Genomic DNA, 20,629 nt, shown 5'->3' on the forward strand with positions numbered 1-20,629 from the left:
GTATAACTGCAATACAGTATATTTTAATACACAATATGTAAACAGTAGAATTGCCAAACTAGTTTAAACAGTTTGTATTGCAATTATTGAAAACGTGCAATTTTTACTTTTATCGAAGCAAAAATTTGATTATATTTCATTTTCATTTTACTTTCGTTCATTTGATTTAATTCTAATTGACAGTGTATAAAATATTTAAATATATATCAAAAATCTCTAGTATATAACTCTGTAACACCTTATAATATTCAACAAATAATTTAATAAAATATTTAATTATTAATTCTTATAATTCTGATAGAATAGAAGAGCACGTATAAATAGAAAATATATATTTAATCCAAAAAAATCAAATAAAAGAACAAGTTTGCCAACGTAAGATCAATTAAAGTGACCGAATTCTAAAAAATTCGATTCTCAATTCTAAAAAAAGGGGAAAGAAAGAAATAAATCATACACTTATTTCCTAACTATTCTTTGAAATAAAGAACAGTGTGCACAATCTTTGTAACTTCGAAATGAATTACACTTTCGGTGTAATAAGTTTCCTGAACAGTTTTAGATTCGTTGAAATATAAAATACAATTTAAACGAACGTATTTGATTTAGCCTTGAAATATACAATTAATAAATATTGATAAATAATTCGGTAGCTGAAGATCGATACACTACCTAGCTGGTTACAGCAAATAATTTTTAAAATAGTCTGTGTTACAATCTAGCTGATTTGCTAATTCCTAGATTCCTAGTTATTATAAATTGGACCATGTCTATTTTTATTATTTTTAAAACAGTATATATGCTGTCTGTTGTTATTTCATCAATTGTCTATTGTCACCATTTGAGAAAACATACGCACGTAGCGTCAGAAAAAGATAGAACTCTAAGCATCTTACAGCGTCTTCATCTTCTCAAATTCTGGAATTTATTCAAAATTTGGAATGGATCAAAATCTGGCATTTGTGGACTATGCCGAAATAGTTGCTACTAAGGACCAATATGTTGAAATTTTAAAACGATTGAAATATTTCTGAAATATTGCATTCGAAAAAGTTTATATACGGATGTTTATACACGAAGCATCGACTATCCAAAAAAAAGAAGAAAAAAAAAAAATACAGAAGAAATTAACAGTAGAAGTAGAAGACGTATTATCGAAGAATTGTCGAAACGTGACAAGGATACCGATCTTTCAACGATTGTCCAGTTAAATTTATACACGATGCTGCACTGTGCAGAAAAGCGTCGTACAGAAAAAGCGAAACAGAGAAACACTTGCGATACATGCGATAATTTGTTCACTGTTGAGGAACCGTCCGAATCGAGGGGACGCGAGGTTGGCATATCCACCGGTGTAGAAGTCTCTGCGTTCGTCTTGGTTGTTTCACGGTATCGGCTTTATGAACGAACATACGAACGTACGGGTCGGGGTAACGGTGGCGAGCGAAGTCCCTCGCACTATGCTAACTTGGTTAGGGCGTTAATGACCTAATCATGTTACATGCTGATTCAATGTTCAAGGATGAATGCTGTCCACTTTACATACCTTGCCCCGTTACCCGGTGAACAGTGAAACTCGGTCAAGTTCAACGAGAAGACGAGGGAAATCTCCCCGTTATGTCGTCTATTTCTTAGCGGGAACCGCTAATGCGTTGCCAGTGTTTTATATGCTCGTTGCTCGTCCACGGCGTGGCTGTTCTTCGTACGAAAAAAAAAAAAAAAAGAAGAAGATACGCGTCGCAACGATACTGGAAATTTTCAAACATCGCCAACGAATTTTCTACTTGTCTGTGATGAAAAATAGAAAACGACGTTTCGGTGGTTAAGATTGTGTCGAATTGCGCGTGAAGATGTTTGACGATTAATTAGGTGCAGTTGAAAATATACCGAGGGATTATTATATTTCAATTTAGAGTATGAAAATTTCTTGTATTCGTGGAAATTTTCGAAACGAGGACGTTACATTAATTTTTGAAGAGAATCGAAGAGTAGTGGATTGGAATTCATCCGGAATTATATTGTTGAAACATTATATACAAAGCGAGACTAGAAAAGTCAGAGCGAATATTAGCAAGTTGTTCAAGTTGAAAAATTTGCAAAACTGAATCAGTATGTTTCACATTGCAGGCGATTAAAGAAGGAAAAACAATGATTATTTATATCAGCTTTGATTATTCCAGAATTTTGTCTAATAAGGAAGGATTTATATACGCAGTAGTTTAGTTACGTTCGTCACTGTAGTTTTCACATAAAAATTGAATCTATTCATTTGCGAAAATTTAATCTTCGTCCGTTCAAAGTTCTCGGGATTAAATGAGCGCGGCTATCACGAAATTAAAACGACTGGGAAAGGGTGAACAATTGCAGCTGTACCAATGGCATTCGAAATAATTATACTGTATACAGAGATTTCGCAGCTGTCTTCCACTGGCATCTGCCACCAAATTCCAGTTAACACGAAAAGCTGCCCCTTCGCCGGGAACTTTTTCCTCTAATTAGAAGTCTGCTTGTCAAACTAATCCATAAATAACCAGTGAATGCCACAGAAACGCTGTTGTCAGGAATTTCATTTTCAGTTGATCCGTGTACCAATCAATGGAATTTTCACGTATGCGTTTGTATAATGTTGTAGAAATTTTGTATAATGTAAAAACGAGATATTCGAAACAATTTCCTATTAGAATTCTAATATTCCCGAAAGCACAAGTTCGCATAAAAATCCGCAGTCCGAAAATTGCAATTAAAATTGTTAAAGTTGTGTTTTGTTAGTTCGTAAAGACGATCAATTTGTTGGGAAAATTTCGTTTTCCATTTTTCATTTTTAACAGATATCCTTTTCATTGTATTATCTAGTTGTCTTCTATACTCTTCTAATTGTGCTTGATTCCTTTTTAAATTTACATCTACATTTCGAGCAATTTATTTTTAGAAAATCAGTTCGATAAAATCACGACCCTCGATGCATTTTTTTCAACAATGCTTTTACGTAATTAGATCTTCATTCTCGACAATTATTAAAAATTCAAACGTCCCCAGAAACCCGTCGGAAAATTTTTTTCATAACTATACCCTATATAGCGTGATCTTGAAGATCAAAGTCTCCCCTAAAATACGCTGTATGATTTTCTCTTCGCCGTTTTATTAAATTTTGAACGTTAGACAAGGATTTTTTCGAACTTTTGTCGCTCAGTTTCAATAAAATCACGAATAACCGTGAAATTTAGAGAATTTTCCTTATTTTCCCTTCTTCGAAAGGATACGAGTTCGGAAGTTGGCTGTTTAAAACTTTACCCTTTGAAAAATGAGACCAGACGGATTGCTGAACGATTCACTCTCACGAGGTTACGACGGTTCGAACCATCGACAATTTTCCATCGTGCCGTCGCGAAACAAGTTTTCCTCAAGTTCCGAAATTGTTTTTTTTTTTTTTTTCTCACGGGGCGTCTCGCGAAAATGAAACGGCAGGTTCAACAGGTCGACGCGGCGACGAAAATTTCATCACATTATATTTCTACGGGATCTTGTTATTCGGTAATGAATTTCACGCGATGGGTCCAATTTAACCGGAGGACCGGTTTTGTTTTTCCCTCGAAGGTCAGTCAGACTTCTCCCGAAACGAGATGAAACTGCCGCGGTATTCTAATGCAAATGAAAACTCAGCTACGTCGCGGTGCTAAGCGAGAGAAAAAGAAACGAGGCTGTAGCGGGGAGAGAGAGAGAGAGAGAGAGAGAGAGGAGGGAAAAATTAATGTCGTTAACCCTCTGCGTTCTCCGCGGCATTAAAAGTACTCAAGCGATGGTCTTCCGCGACGATTCCTTGGCCCCTTTTAATACCGCGTATCCGCGAAATTTCTCCGCTACAAACGACCCCGGCTTCCGTTTCTGTTTTTAAGAGGAAGATTTAATATCGCTGACTTGCGAACAAGTCCCGCTTTTCCGTACGGGCGATCGAGTTTCTTTCCTATTTAGGGGAATGTTCCTTGTACTGGACCACTTAAGAATATACAGTATACTCAAAAATGTATCAGTACACTTGCAATTCTTTTTTTTTTTTTTTGAAGAGAGATGATACGTTGACAAAATCTATTTTTGTAGGCAGTTTACTGTAAAAGCAATGTGTACAATAGCAGTTTAAAAGACATAATATAAAAATTTTATAATATATATATAATATAATATATATGTGATATAACATATACGGGTAAATGTAATATAAAATATATAGGTAAATATAATGTAAAAATTCGAAAAACAGATCTTGACACATGAGACTATCATGTATTTGAACAGAAAATAACATATTCTGTAATGTCGACATGACATCGTCCGAGAACATTCCAGTACTTGTAAAAAGATAATTTATAATTTTTCTAATAAACGTTAAATGTACGATTGAGGATTGTCAAGTGTGTCAATATTTTTTCTGCTTTCAATTTTTATGTATAAATCATTGTTGGAAATTGCTACTTCCGTGTGAAATGATCTAATACATTTCTATAAATTGGAAATAGGTAGTTGGTAGTTTTAAAGAAATTTTTGAGAATAATTCCCGAACTGTAATTGATAAATATGATAAAGCAGATCGATGCAGTATAGAAAGATATTTTCAAGTCTAGGAAACTGATTTCTTAATTTAGAGCTAGTATCATAAATTGAACTGTGTCTATTTTTCATTATTTTTTCATCCAGAATCATACCTACATAGATGAAAGTTTTCTTATATTGAAACATTTAGAAAATAAATTAGAATGCATTGATAATTTTGAGTGAGAAAATTTGAGAACAATCTCAGAATTGAAATAAATGATATATCAGTCTAATAAAATAGATTGATACAGTATGTGGCTGGTTATAGAAAAATATTTTCAAAATGGTGTCAACGATCTTCTAATTTGAACCACAGATATATTATTTTAATTACGTTTGTTGTTACTTTTAAAAAGTCTGTTGTCCACTATTATTCCAAAGAGGAACTTTTCTCTAAACATATACCTACGCATTATAGAAAAGCAAGAAATAATAATCTCGAGAATTATTCTAAGAAAATCTAAAATGTATCTACTTTTGTTGAAAAAACAATCAATCGTTGTAAGAATTTCGAAAATTTTTAATTTTTAATTTACATGCTGCATATTACTTTCCTAATATTTTAAATTATATATTGTCCACGAAATTTAAAAGATAAGAAAATCTAACACACTTTCAGAAAATTACGTTTGACAAGAGCAAAAATAAAGTGTAAAATATACTTCGGAATATATTATTATCACTAACGAGTGGTAACGAGTGTAACATTTAGCATATAATTAACGCTGTCTCTAGTATCTCGAACGTAAAATTTTTTTGCAAATCGTCACTGCGACGAACCTGTTAACGAAAACCAACAGCTGGCCTAACGTTGAACTCTAGCAGTAAGTACAAGTCACTGTCAATTTATAGCCGGAGGGACAAGGATAGAGGTTTTGTTCGCGATTTCGCTTCGATGACAAGACTCGACACGCGCCTACGTCGAACGATTCGAGCGAACCCCATTAGCACGCCCTTGGTGCTAAGCTCTCTTAAACCCCCACGAGCACATAATAATAGCCCATAGAACAGGTACCACCATATGGTCTAGTCCAAGTCCCCATTGTCAACACTATAACCGATCGCATTGTCGACGTATGTACGTACTCGAGGCTCAACAACCGGAAAATTCGTCTATATCGAGATGACACGTTGTCCATTTTTACCTTAAAAAATCGTCCTCTAGGTATAGCTCCCTTTTGCTCGTAATTAGAAGCATGTTGTTGACTTGGCCGTCGATCGGTGTAAGTCGTGGATTATTCGTGATACTATCGTGATTTAAATTAAGTTTCTTTTAAATTTTTGCCCTACGATTTTTCGGTTTTTACCATTGCAGTCTTACAGTTTTACAGTTTAGGGAAGAAAAGAATATATTTATATTTTGATGCATACGATATTTTCAATTTTACGCTCAGTTTAGCAAACAAGGAAGGATTTATATAATATTTTAAGAAAAAATTTTTTAACACACATTATGCAATATTTATAAATGCCAATATGTGGTTTAACAACTGAGTTTTCATTTATTAAATCAGAAGAAAAATATTCACGGTCTTGAAATCATTAAATGATAATAACGTATTATGATGCTATAATTATGCTTTCGATTGATGTTTGCCGACAAACAACAACTTACGTAGTATAGATGAAAATTAAAGCAAATTGTCGACTTACGATAATTACGAAGATACATGTAGTTATCTATATAAAATGATAAAGTATTTATTTGCGGTAAATACGATAAAAATTAAATTTCAATCCATTGTGTGATTCTTGCAAGAAAATTAGAAAAAAAAACATATTTCTATTATTATTAGTAATTAATTGACAAATATTATATCGAAATTCATAGCTAATCATTCATTATTTGATATTACTGTTATAATGAATATACGGAATCATTTGTTTGTGTCCAGAATAAATTTCATACGTTCAGAGGAATAATTCAATAACGCAGATATAATTGTTCAGCTTCAATTTCAAAAGCTTGACGAACATCAAGATCTTTTTGTATAATAATTTATTAACCAATAATATTAATAAATAATAAAAATAGAGGAAAAGATTAATAATATATATTAATAAATTAACAAGCTAGAAGTTTTCTAGACTATAAATGTTTCTTCTATAGTAAGATGATCAGATAATTTGTAATTTTTTTTGGAAAAGTTTACGACTGAACTTGTTGTGCAAGAGTAATTCGTAACGTGTAATTTTGTAAAATTTCACTAATAATACTAGTTCAATTATGTGCAAAGGGAGTCTACATAGTATTATATAATCCAATAAGAGTTATAAGACACAATTATCTTTCAACGTCGCCATTTAATCGTCAGATGAACGAATTTCTACTATCATTTAAATTAAATAACAATAATTTTCCAAATATTTTACTTGATACTCAAATATCATATAATCATCGCCTCATAGATGATCGATATTGATATACGTTAAATTTAATTTAGGGTTCTCGATTTGAATTTTATACTCTGCGTTCTTCACAATGGAAATTAATAATAAAACTCGGTTGTAATAAAAAATTAGTAATGAGGCCTCGATGACCCACTGATGGAGTAAAACTCAGATGATATCTATTGCTTTGTAACCTTTCTTCCGTTAGAACTATAGGGACAATATTGGAGACGACTAAGCTTCCAAAATAATAATTACAGGTTTGGTAAGGCAAAACCCTGCTTCTGCTCTACAGACGCGAACACTATGTTGCCTTGTGTAAATTATTTATTTTTTATTCGAGCATGATTCTAACCCTCAAAAGCGATCACTGAAAAAGTCACGTTAACGCTTATTGTTACATTCAATTTACAGTTTGCTTAATTTCGATTTAACAGATAGAACTACCGATCTCTAATGCAAGTGTCAAAAGTCTAAATGGAAACTGATATATTAATTTCGGCATCTTTGTAAAGAAAAGGCAATTGTAAAGAAAAGAAAATCTGGAATCTGTCTAGGGTTAATGTTGCTACTAATCTCTATCTATAGGGACAATAGAAAAATAAATGTCTTAAATTCTTGATGATTATTTATGACTCCACGTTATGGATTAACTGGTCAAAAATGACTAGCTTGTAATTTTTGTTGAAAATTTTACAGATAATATAGAACAGTGTATTTTTATTAGAGATTTAAATAATTTTTTGTAAAATATATAAATAAAAGCTCGTTCACTTCATTCTGCCGTAAAGTTTTCCATTTCTTTTACTTTAGCATCTCCGATGGAAATTTTTCAATCGTTTCAATCGTCGGTACTTCTATCATCCAACGACAAACGATTAAAATAGTACCAATGCTGGACTCGATGGTTAAAAGTTGACAACCAGATGAGATCGAAAAAGGAAAAGGAAAAAAAAAAAAAAAAGAAAAACGATACTTACCAACGGTAGAAGTAGCGCCAACGCTGCTCCTTCCGGGCGTCGCGGCCGGCGTCGGCGGGCTAGCCTCCAGGCCCTGGTGCACCCCATAAAGACTGAAATCTTGCTCGTTCGAGCTGGTGCTGCTGCACTTCCTCTTCTCCTGATTGTGATTCAGATGGAAGCTGTCGTTCTCGACGAGCCCGACGCCGAGCAAACCGAGGTTCGGCCTCAGTTCGTCCATCAGCTTGTTCTGGCCGCAGTTGGCAGCCGCGGCCGCGGAGAAATTCAACTGTCTGCTGAAGATCGCCGGGAATATGTTGAACTGCTGATGATCGAGGCTGAGAGCGGTGGTCGGCAGCGAGGAACCACCGCCGCCGCCGCCGCCGCCGACGGAGGATGTGCCACCGACGGAACCGACGCCGCCTGCACCGGGACCGCCGGTACCTCCGGACAGGTCGTTAGCCAGGGTGATGCCGGTTTGACCTTGTCGAGGTCTCTCGAATCAAATGCACCTGACGTTCTTTCACAAACCTACCAGGACATCCTCTGCGGTTCCTCTTCCGGAGGAGGAACCACGACCGTTTCTTGTTCCCTCTCTTTTCCTGTTTCTCTCTCTCTCTCTCTCTCCAGTTATCCAACGATCAGTTTTGCTTTGCTCGCAAATTTGCCAGCTGGTTGCTCTCTTTTCTCTTTTGAGAGTTTTTTAGAATAATTCCGGTAGGTTTGAGAGGTCCTCTGCTCTTCGAGTTTCGAAGAATCGTAAGGTGTTTTCCGAACTGGAGGATCGACCTCTTTAATTCTGTCGTGGTTCTCGTTTGTTCGTGGTCTGTCAAGTTCGTTTCTTCTTCGAATTCGAGAGTTCTCGAGTTTTTTTTGGATTAGTTCTAGCAGGCTATGAATCGTGTTGTTCTTGAAGAACGAACTTTCTTCGATGAATACTTTTTTTTTTTTTTTTTAAACAGTTCGTCGTATCTTTCGTATCGTATCTAAAGGTGGATCACTCTTTTTAAATTTCGCAACACAGATTCATCGTACCTACACGGATCTTTTGTTCTTGGATTTCCCTGGAAAATGAATCTTGCTTCGTTATTCTTGGATCTTTACTTCGTAAATCTGTCTTTGCTGAATCCTGCTCTGTAAATCTGTTGGCACAGATTTGTGAATACGAATCGTGATCTTGGATCCTAAAAGACTAATTCTTCCTTGCAAAGAACCTACAGACTCATCGGACCTTTATACGAACCTCGTATTCTCGATTAAAAATGAAAGCAATATCTGTTTAGTCAAGCCAAACTTATTAGATATTTTGACGCTCTCTCCAACACTTTGACAGATCAGCTCTCGATTCTTGATTTATTCGCGTTCAACGTTCTTCTAGAATGAAGAAATTATTGATCTTGGTGACCACTTGCCGCTTAAAAATCAATTATAAATCGTTATAACCTCTGAGCGATCCATTCGATATTTCAATATTTCTCGTACAGTCGCACGTTTGATCTCTCCTGGTTCGACTTTCACGAACAAACGCGAAAGTTTTCCTTTTCCTCCGAGACTCTGAAATACTATACTACCCGTAGTATACTGTCTCCTCTTGAAATTGATGAAAGGGGCAACCTTTGGTACTGTCCGAAACAGTTACTTTCGTTCACACATTTTCGAAAAGTTCACTTCTTTCAACACAATATCGGCGACACTTTCCTGGCGGCCAAATCCCTTTGATCTCGAGCGATTTTCACAAAATTGATCGTCGGGAGGGATCGGATAATCCTCGCTCAGCTGGCAAAAGTCGTCCAGACGTACACTAACTTCACGTCCGAAAAAAAACTCTGCCTCCTCGTTGCGTGTTCCTCGAGTCCTCTTCTTCGCGAGTATCCTTGGCCACTGTCCTCTCGTCGTCCCTCTTCTTCAGCGTGGCGATTGGGAGCTTCCAACGAGCCGGCGATTTTCACGAGCGGGCGAGCTATATACTCTCTTCCCAATCTCGACGATCCAATTCTCTCACTCCTCAACGATCCCAATTGCCTCGAGTTTGCGTTTTCGTCGTTGGGCCAGGCAGTGTTCACGTCGGGCGAGAGACGTCGAACGCCTCCGAATCCCAACAATGGTTTCTCGTAGAACTTGGCGACGACGCGGCCGACTGGGGGAGGGTGGTAGGGGAGGCGAAAGAAAGAATGAAAGAAAGCAGAAGAGAAACGAAGAAACCCTCGTTTCTCTCGTTTCCTCGATAACGCCCGGGACAGATGCACGTGGATGTTGGGACGTCGATCAACGAGAGAAAGAACGAACGAACGAGAGAAAGAGAAAGAGAGAAAGAGAGGAGAGGAGAGAGAGAGAGAGAGAGAGAAAGAGAGAGAGAGAGAGGAGGACGACAGCGGCTGGTTAATCGGAAGCGGACGTTACCGCTACCGTGGCCTCGATTCGAAATTCAAATCTTATTATCTCGCCGATGCAATTAGGCGGGTTAGAATCGGAGGGTCTCTCTCGAAGAAGAAGAAGGGTGGGAGGGAAGGGGGAGGCCCCGAGGTACCGCCGAGCGTGCCCTTGAAAATTGAAATATCGAAATAATCGCGCGGAGGAATGGCGCGCGCGGCACACCGGATCGAAACTGCGCGCAACCGAGCGAGCGAGTCTCTCGCGGGCGAGTCAGCGAAAATCGCGGACGCGAATCGCGACGGGATATAAAACGAGGGACGCGCGAGAGGACGCGAAACGACAAACGAGACACGGAGTGTGGCTCACCGATATCTATACGGGAGGAGTACGAGTACGAGGATGGAGGACCGGGTCGCAGGACGAGGGTCTCGCGCCCTTCCTTTCGTGTACGTTTCGCTACGTAACGCGTTTCCCGTGGAGGAAAAAGCCGAAACGATAGGAGAGTCGGCCGGTGTTAGAGGGGCGACCGCTCGCCGTGAGTTCTTGTGGGATTCTGTCCACGAAATGCAGTTATCCCGGTGACTCCGCGGGGGGACAGAGAACGTTTAGAGGGGCTGCTACCCTATGGTAGGGGGTTGTTGCCTGTAACCAGCGCTCCCTTTCACCCCCGTGCTCGGTCGGGCAACGGAAAGCACGAGGTTCACCTCGCTTTACCCGATTGGACGTTCGAGGGGCGCGTTACCCGGACGACCGCCAATCCAAGCTCGTCCTCGCCGGCACCAGCTACCCCTACCTAACCTCGGAACATGGCGGATCTACCAATAAAAATTCCTCCGGAAAATAGCCTGCGAGCGATTTTCTTTCCACCTTGCCATCTAGCTTTTCCAACGACCCACACAAACGGCCGGCACCAATACGTGCGCTCACCACTACCTGCCGCGCCGGTCCGGCGTGGGACGTCCCTTTTCTACTAGCAGTAGCGTTCGCGTCCGCGTCCGCGTTTCTCTCCGCCTCGTCATCCTCCTCGTCTTCTCTGTCTCCTCCTCATCTTCGTCGTCTTCCATCCTCCTCTCTCTCTCTCTCTCTCTCTCTTCTCGCGTTCTGCACGCTGTTTCTCGACACCCTCTTCTCTCGCCCCCAACCCTTAGCCTTCCTTTATCACCGTCTCTCTCTCTCTCTCTTTTTCTCTCCCTCTTTTTCTCCTCAGAGCACATCTCTGTCCCTCTTTTTCTTCGTCCTTCAGCCAGTTCGACCGAGGCTATCCTTCTTTTTATCATCCCGCGGCAGATAGCTTTTTTAATTCTTTTCCTCCCCGTTTTCGGTATTTGATTGTAACGTACACCCATACGACTGACCCAGCTACGTACACGTCGGGCAACGTGTGCGAGAGCGGAGAAACTCTTCGTTTCACGGCCGCGTGCATCGTTTGCCTACGAGTTGCGTCCGCCGCGAGCTTGTAACGAATAGAATAGGTTTTTCAACGAATTTCCACCACCCTCCCTCCCCCTTCTCTCTCTCTCTCTCTCTCTCTCTCTCTCTCTCTCTCTCTTTCTGCCCACGTCTTTGTGTTTCGCGCACAGCTTTTCGATGATTTGTAATTCCATGAACGAGCATTCCCTCTCCCTCTCTTTCGGAATCTCTGTATCGTGCATGCGAACTTTCTAGTTTATTTCCTTTTCTTTTTCTTTCTTTGTTATATTCCAGTTTCTCTCTCTTTTTTTTTTTTTTGGTGGAGCGAAGGTAGAGGAGGAAGATTGGGAGCAGAGATGTAGAGCTCGCCTCTCTCTCTCTCTCTCTCTCTACTCGCGCGATCCTTCGCCTCGTCGTTCGTTTCGAGGCAAGCTTTCCTTTTTAGTTTTAATCTTCATTATTATTTCGTTGGAACGTTAACTCCACGTCCGATGTTCCAATCATCGTCTTTGATTAAATCTCGTGTTATTCGCGAGTGGCCGACAGTTTTTGTTTATTGCTGTTTGTATAATAGACAGGATTGACGAAGGATTCGGGAGTCGATCAATGTAGGTCGCATTTCATTACGGTTTTCATTTATTATTGTTTGTTACGCGGACGAAACGTTCCTTTCTTTGGCGAAATTTTCAGTTTAGCCGTTCATTGCCGTTCCGATCAGTGTGAATTTTCATTCATTTTTCAGCTGAGATGTTTCAAGGTGTAATGCAACACGTGAAAATATATAAAAATGTATAAACGTGAAATAATTTCATTTAGATTCTCTTCTCTGAATTTTATTTACAAAAATGTAAATTTCCATTAAAATCCGCAAGATGATACAGTTTTCATGGTACAATTGGGAAAAAGATGTTTTATACCTTGTAAAAGTATAAATAAACCAAAACTCTCAACTAGTGTCATTGGGTCGTTAGGAACCGTAACACTTTAGAGTTAAATTACTTGGTTACTTTTTGAATTTAATTGAATTTCATTCTGCTAAGAAATTGGTAAATTGGAATCAGTTTTATCATATGTTATCTTTGCTTGTGATTCTGTAATTAACCCTTGACAATTTAAAGTTAAATTATTTTGAAATTTTTCATTCAAATTTCAAATTTATTAAATTTATTTATTACAATCAAATATTCTTAATTTTAAGCAATCTAACATAAATTACTATAGTTATTTATAACTAAGCTGTGCGTTCTCTCTTTCTCTCCCCTCTGCCCCTTAATTCTCAGTTCTAAACTCTCATCACAAACCTGCGAATCTGAATTTTATATCATTTTTTAATTGCTCAACTTCTCAAACTTTCAGCTCCCAATTCTCAATTCTCAATTTTCAGTTCTCTGCTCTAAATTCTCAACTCTTAACTCTCAATCAGGTCCGCGAGTTTGGATTTCGTATCATTTTGTTTTCTTCCTTTTAACTCTTCGACTTCTTAAATTTCTAAACTCTCTAAATTCTCAACTCTCGACTCTCAACTGCCTGCGAGTCTCGATTTTATATCATATTTTGGTTGGTAGGAGCCAACTAATCATTTTATACGGTTTAAATACAGTTAAATTCTGTTTGTCCGAACACGTCCAGGAAAACTGTCCGGATAATCGAGGAATTCCAATAATAGAGACTCACTAACTTTCTCTATATCTTATTCTTGTTTGTTTGGATAATAAAATGTACATAGTAAACGAGGTAATAAAAGTTGATTAATAATTATGAGTTGGTATGTTTGAGGCTCAATATTAATTGGTTTCTATAAACGAAGTTTTACTATAAACGATGTTTATCGAACGTCGACATTGCCCACAGGAATAATATGAAAAACCGTGGGCAAAATAATAGTAAAGACAAACTCAATTTTTTTAAAAGAACGAACGAAATATCTAAACTACAGCGCGAAATATTCAAACTATACGGCGTGATTTTAATAATATTTTCTACCGAGGTTTCATTTTTTTTTTTTTTTCAAGACGATCGAAACGACCAATTTACCATTTTTTAGAGTAGTTTCATAGATTTACAATTTTCGCAAAGATTCGAGTCAAGATTTTTGTAGAATATATTCTTTATCGTGTTATAAGCTTCCCTTTATTCCTCGCTACTCTAACTTCTCCGATACAATTCTCGTACTTTGGTCGTCGGTAGTTCTACCGTTAATTCGCGCTCTCGAAAGTATAAATTTGCATGATAATCGGCAAAGGTGCAACAGCGACGACGCTCACTTTTTAACCTTCGTTTCAAATTAAAGTCCGCCCGATTTCAGTCCCGAAAATTTTCCCCAATTTTCCTCCCGTAGTCATCCAGAATGATTCACGTTTCTCTGCGAGAACGGTGTGCGTGTCTACGTCGAAGGTGGATCCCTCGATTTCCTCGACGAATCCTCGCGGAACCCTTCGATTCGTCTGCTTGACGCCCTCTTCGTTCGACCCTCCTTCGAAACGAGGTACCAGGGTTCCCTCGCCCGAGGGTGAGTTCGGGAAGAAGCGTGCAACCAAAGAGTATGAGGAAGGGCTGCTATAAAGGAGAGCGTAAAGTTTCGAGAGCTTCAGCGTCTTCAAAGTTCCCCCGAAGTTTCGTGGAGAAAAAAAGAAGTTCGGTCATCGTTTTCGTCGCAATAGCAAGAATCGGTTCGTTACTTGCTTTGCCCATATTTAGGTCATCTTTTCTTTTACAATCGCTTCGCCTACGGAGGAAAAGGTCGAATATATTTCGTTCATTCATCTGTTTGAATGTCCGTAAATATTCGTTTGCCTTGTTAAACCTCGATCGATCAGGAATATCGATATTTTAAAATATCGTGATATTAATTTTATTAGGTTTAATAGATGTAGACCTATGCAACTGATTATAGTTGTACTTGCTTATTGGGTAATATTGATCAGGGTTTATATATCGTTTGAATTGTTACGTTTTTCTTTGAAGTATTCATTTTTTCAGTTACGTTTGTAAAAATTGTAGTATCTAGTAGACGAGACGAAATTTCTCACTCGAGTACCATTTCTTTGATTATTTTATAAAATATAAAAATACGTAGAAATTCACAGTCTGATCTTGCGATTGTTGTTGTTAAAATTAATTATTACAAGTATATTTATTATTATAAGAAGTATTATTATTTACCAGATAGATAAGCAATTTCTGTTCAAGTACACTATTTCTTCAGTTAGTTAAAATTCCATTTCTTCAGTCGTCTTCACAAAAATAAAAGAATGTATAAAATTCCATGGAAATTTATTTACACTTATTGGTTTCGTTTGTCGAATACAGGAAATTACCTTTTAAATCATTTCATTGTGAAATAAGTTCCTTTTTCGAACGGAGTTTTCACTTAATAATTATTCAGCTTCTTCCAATTATCAAATTTTTGATCAGACATACATACATCTAAATTGCTACTGAAAAATCCTCAGGCATAAATCAAAAAGGATATATTGTTTCTTTCAATAACTCACACCGTGTGTTCAACACGATAATTTCTATTTTAAATTTAAAAAAAACGGCGCTTTTGCGACGAACTGCTTTCTCAAACAGTATCTGCCATTCTCAGTAATTCTCGAACAAAGTCAATTCGTCAACGGATCGTGTACAACGTCGATTAAATCGAGACGGATTTCAGCAACGCGCCGGACGACATACTTGAAAAAAAAAAGAAAAAAAGGGAGGATTCCTACATATTCGCGGTGCAATAATGTTTCGTTTCTATTTAATAGAGCTGTTGTACACGCGGGCCCCGGGTATCGCATCAGCGTAACATAATTCAGTTACATAGTTATATTGAATATTTTAGCCGCAACTCCTCTCCTCGTGCTTTGTTTTACCGCCTGCAATTCCGCCGTTCGACGATGGAAATTTTCCATCGAGAGATGGAGAGAGAGAGAGAGAGAGAGAGAGAGAGAGAGAGAGAGAGAGAAAGCTCGTCGACATGCGTCGAACGTCTGAAATGCGCGACGTGCAATAAACGCGCGCTACGTTTTTGTCAACGTTGCCGCGCGCACAAAAGGCCAAGTATCACGGCTGAAGGCCAGCAATTTTCATCTCTTTGAATCGGACTTGTTGAAAACAGAACGCCCATCCGCGCGTGCCACCGTTCCCGAAGGCTGCAATTTTCATCCGACAATGGCACGGGCGCGAAACTTACCGGCACCGAGTGAAAAGTCGGCCAATTCGAGGCCAGAATTTGTCCCCGCCCCCCCCCCCCCCACACATTGAGGTTTCCGCTTATATTCTATCGATAATTATTCATTCAGATCCTGCTTGCACGCTGCTTCTGTTTAACGTTCCCATGGCCTCGAACGAGAACGTTCCGCCTCGATAACCGCTATCGTTTCGATGGCCGATTGCGTTAACCTATTGTGGGCCAATTTTACCATAATATGGTCGCTGGCCGAAAAAAAAAAAATAAAAAGAAATTGGGACCATTCGATTCTTTGTATTTCTAGCGAAACGCGGAGGCTTGGACGTAATTTGATAATTTTTATTAAAATGTACACGCGTTACACATACTACAGTCAAGTAAATTTTGGATACGATAGTGTTAATTTTTTAATCATTAATCGTTCGTGCTTCGTCCCTTTGCTTTGTTCATAGCAAGTACGCCTTTTCAAAAATTGTTTCAAAAATACGTGTTTTATTTTTGGATGATCTGAATCTATTGCAAATGAACGCAAGTCCTCCTTTCGATGCTGATGAAACGTATAAATGTCCGAGTAAATAAACGATTCTGAGTGGGTGGCTGCAAAATCATAGTGGAAGAAATGTTGCAAACGTTTCAGATTGGGTTTTACTATCATCTTCGTTTCCAGTATTATTAGAGATACAGTTTCCAAAAGAATTTCGAACGAATCGATAGAGTTAATTACTACAGTCATTTGTACTAAATCGTTTAAATGACACATTAATATCATTAATACAATGAAAAGTGATGAAGTATTATGTGCAATGATATATGAATTAATTCAGATTACACTAGAATACAATAATAATTTAATAAAATTATCAACTATTAAATTTGTATATAATATTAAACTTTGTTTAGATTTTCGAAATTTACCATGAACACGAAAGATATGAAAATTATTTGCGAGTGGCTCGAAATTTCAGAAATTGCATTTGTACAGATATTTCAAGTCCTCCAAATTTCTTAATTTAATTGAATTTTATTCCCCCTTGGCTTTTCCCCAAGACCAAGTTGGCTTTTTACATTCGTCGATGTTTCGCAAAAAAAAAAAAAAAAAGAAAAAAATGATAATTTCCTCGCAGAGAAGTATCATGAGAAGATAAGCTAGTTTATCTTTGCTCTCGCATCTTATCGATTAAATAGGGTAGTCGGGGGCCACCCTTATGAACTACAAACTGCATATGGTCCACGTAGACCGTAAAGTCGGCTTTCCAATCCGTAAGATCTGATCTAATCTAAGCGGTCTACCCCTTGTAAATTAAATCGGCGAAACGACGACCATGTACAAACAGTGGTTTGAGCTTACATGGAGGTCCATCTGGAATTCGAATGAAATTTTGAAAATAGTATATCTGAACTATTTCTGCGTACCTCTGGAAAGTTTGCGGGCAACACAGAATTCTCGAAATGAATCCCTCGTTTTTTCCAACTTAATTTGTCCATTGCTGTCGAACTGTGATAAAAAAAAAAAATAAATTAATACTTAGAAAAAGAGATACTTTACAAAAAGATTTTTCAATGAAGAATATCAAATTACAGCGAAAAGTTATGCAGAACCCTTGAAATGACAATGAATTTTGAACAAAATAGGGATCCCATAATTTTGTGAGTTTCGTTTTGCAAAAAGAACGACTCTTTTATATAAAATTTATATAACTTTTATATAAAATAGCCAAATTTTAACAACACTGTTTCATTCTAGACTTGTCTACTCACTATAGTCTCAATAAGTCATTAAGAAATGTTGTTAAAAAGGAAAAAAATAAAATATACGCAATAGAGCTTCTTTCTTCTTTTAAATTAAAATCTTCTTCAAACTGGATTGCTCAGTCTCAGAACGTTACGAGTTGGTGGTTTGTAACTTGACCTAATTTTATATATATATACGTTTGTACACATTTTATAAGGAAAATATGTCGAATTGGCACAAGGGATGGAGATATTTAATAAATTCGAATTTCTTTTTATTTATTTATTTTAAACCTCGTTTCGTTTTATTTATTTATTTTAAAATTGTCACAACGTTTCCTTATTTAGCTGCAAAATTGAAATTTTACTGTACTATTTTAAATTAAGGGAAAATTTACATTTTGAGGAAAGGAATAAAGATACTGAAGACCAAACAACAATTTACTGGACTGTTGTAAATATTACAGTTTCTTGAAAATTCGTAAAATTGCAGGATTTAAGTGGAATGGATATAACGACAACATTTAACATTAATAAGAACTTTACATATTTCAACAAATTAATGATAATACTACAACCCAATACGAATTTGTTTGATTGTTTAGTTTGACAACTAACAATTTTAATTTGCCAAAAATAAAAGAGTTTCAACGTTTCAAATTTTCCTGGTCATTTCCAACAATCGTTTAGTATTTACGCATTTACGAAAAAAGAGAGAGAAAAAGAGAAAGAGAGAGAGAGAAAGAGAGAGAAACATAATAATCGGAAGAAATTCTATACTATTGCTGACAAGGCATCAGGTTTGTTCGCGGCTAGTGTGACAGATTTCGACCACGCCCTGTCGATATGGTGTGCACCCCCTTTTCAGAATGCCCCTGCACCCTCGATCGGTGCATCGAAAATTCACTGGCTTTGATCTACACGCAGTACCACTTCTGGGATCGTACGTGTCGTCTCCGTTTAGATGAATGTCCGTCAAAGACGTTCAAACACCGGGTACAAACTTTCGCTTTCTGCCCCGTTTGATCGAACGGCTTCGCATTTGCATGTGAAGTGGTCTCTAACAAAAGTACTAGTAACGCCGGCATCGTCGAATATTTGTAAATTCATGAATTCAAATGACTGTCCCTAAATTAACATTCTTTGAGAAAATTCGTTGCGAAAATTCGCGGTGATAAAAATATCGTCTGTATCTTTGTACATTTGTAGATACGTGCGATATTTTTTTATTTGTTACTTGTTTTTATCCTGGGAAGGATGCAAAAAGTAATTTGTAAATATTTCTTTTATTTTTTTGTGAATCAGGAAAGAGAATTGGATAAAATATTTCACTCTGTTTTTATTTATTTCTTTGGTTAATAGCGCGATTCTGATTAGGATAATTAATTAAGATCTATCTGGAGATTTTAACTGAAGCGATGTATGCACAGGTCAGATTTTTTGAGATTTTATTAATTTTTTTCTATCATATTTCAAGTATGAATATATTAAAATCGATGGCTACAATATCAGAGATATTCTTTGCGAATTTATCAATTATTTTAAATCTTTCTTTTTCGAATATCGGCATTAAAATCAGAGAAATTTACAAAAATAGACTTATCGCAATTATCTGCTATAATGTCTTTACGTTTCATTAATATTTCATTATACACATACGTATATAATATTTTAAAATAGTAGAAGAAATACAAGTCGATATATTAACTCTAAATATAAATAATAATATCGAATACATATAATCATATTTTCTTACCAATTTACGAGTCTTCATGCATGCATTCTCATGTTTCTTCCGAATTTTACCAATATAATCATACTAATGAAAATTCATATTTCTCCAAACTTTATCGAGAAACAACTACAAGCTAAATAAAAATTTGTCCCACTGATTGATTATCATGATGTGTAGCTTACTTTAGATATTTCGTATATAATCTTCAACGCTACGTACATTCTTTTGACTTTCACATTTAAATGCACAAAAACCCGTGATCTAATCTCGCTACAATGGCAATGAAGTTTCGAAATGTTCAAACTCACGTTTAATAAATTTCTGTAGGAAACGATGTACACGAACCATTGTACATGCATATATACAGTAATACAATGAACTAAAAATTAAAACGATGGCTACACGAAGAATCTTTCTTTTTTCCATTTTCTTCTTTTATAAAAAGTTGGGCGTATTTTAGCCTCTATCTTCATAATTGGCCTATTCAAATTGCGAGCAATATTTTGACGCGGTTTTATCGGTGACACGTGCGGAGAACAAATTAGCAAGCACGTGCCGCTTAACACACACTCTCTCTCTCTATCTATCTATCTATCTCTGTCACCTACTTTCTCCTCCTCTCGCCCTGTGTCTCTCTGACTTTTTGATAATAGACACTTTTGTTCAATTTAAACGGTCCCTTAAATCTTCAAACGTCACACGTACCATTGCCAAACGTATAATCAATATATTATCGATATTATAGTTCCCTTTGATCAGTAGAAAATATCGTTCAATCAGAACGTTCTCCACAAAGAAGAACGCAGTGATTCTAAATTGCACGTACATACATACATGTATTGTAGATTATCTGATGTTAGTACGTACGATTAGAAAAAGAAAATAGGTCCAAGCAAACTTCAGTTTACATAAAACGTGAAAGTCAATTTTTCTTACACATTTATAGAAATATGATGAAAAACGAAATTTCTTATTAACATCTTCAATGTTCGTACGTGCAGTAGATTCAAGTAAAATTCAAATTATGTTTTGCTGTTATTTAACAATGAAATAATTAATTAGAAGATAGTATAAAGTAAATCATTTAGAAATAAATTTTATTTCTGTTGAATTTGATTTTGTTACGTAAAAAGTATTTGATAAGATATTTTTAGATATTTAACAGTATCAATTATCTTACGCATTTATCGCTAATTCATTTTTGTCAAGTATAATGTAAAATAAAATTTTCTAGAATGAATCTTCGATTTATTTAATCTCAACAAA

The 20,629-nt window shown here is 36.7% G+C and overlaps 1 protein-coding gene across 2 annotated transcripts in view; it reads right to left on the bottom strand.

The window, feature by feature from the left end:
• LOC122536402 (homeobox protein unc-42-like) overlaps nucleotides 1–8,233 on the bottom strand; it is a 29,238-nt gene extending 21,005 nt beyond the window's left edge. For both annotated transcript variants that reach the window (XM_043668757.1, XM_043668756.1), the window contains exon 1: nucleotides 7,959–8,233. In XM_043668757.1, the coding sequence (XP_043524692.1) occupies nucleotides 7,959–8,178 (220 nt within the window). In that variant the 5' untranslated portion in view covers nucleotides 8,179–8,233. The remainder of the gene's footprint in view (nucleotides 1–7,958) is intronic.
• Nucleotides 8,234–20,629: the final 12,396 nt, after the last annotated feature.

This window comes from Frieseomelitta varia, unplaced genomic scaffold (genome assembly GCF_011392965.1).
Source record: "Frieseomelitta varia isolate USP_RPSP 00005682 unplaced genomic scaffold, Fvar_1.2 scaffold_831, whole genome shotgun sequence".
NCBI lineage: Eukaryota > Metazoa > Arthropoda > Insecta > Hymenoptera > Apidae > Frieseomelitta > Frieseomelitta varia.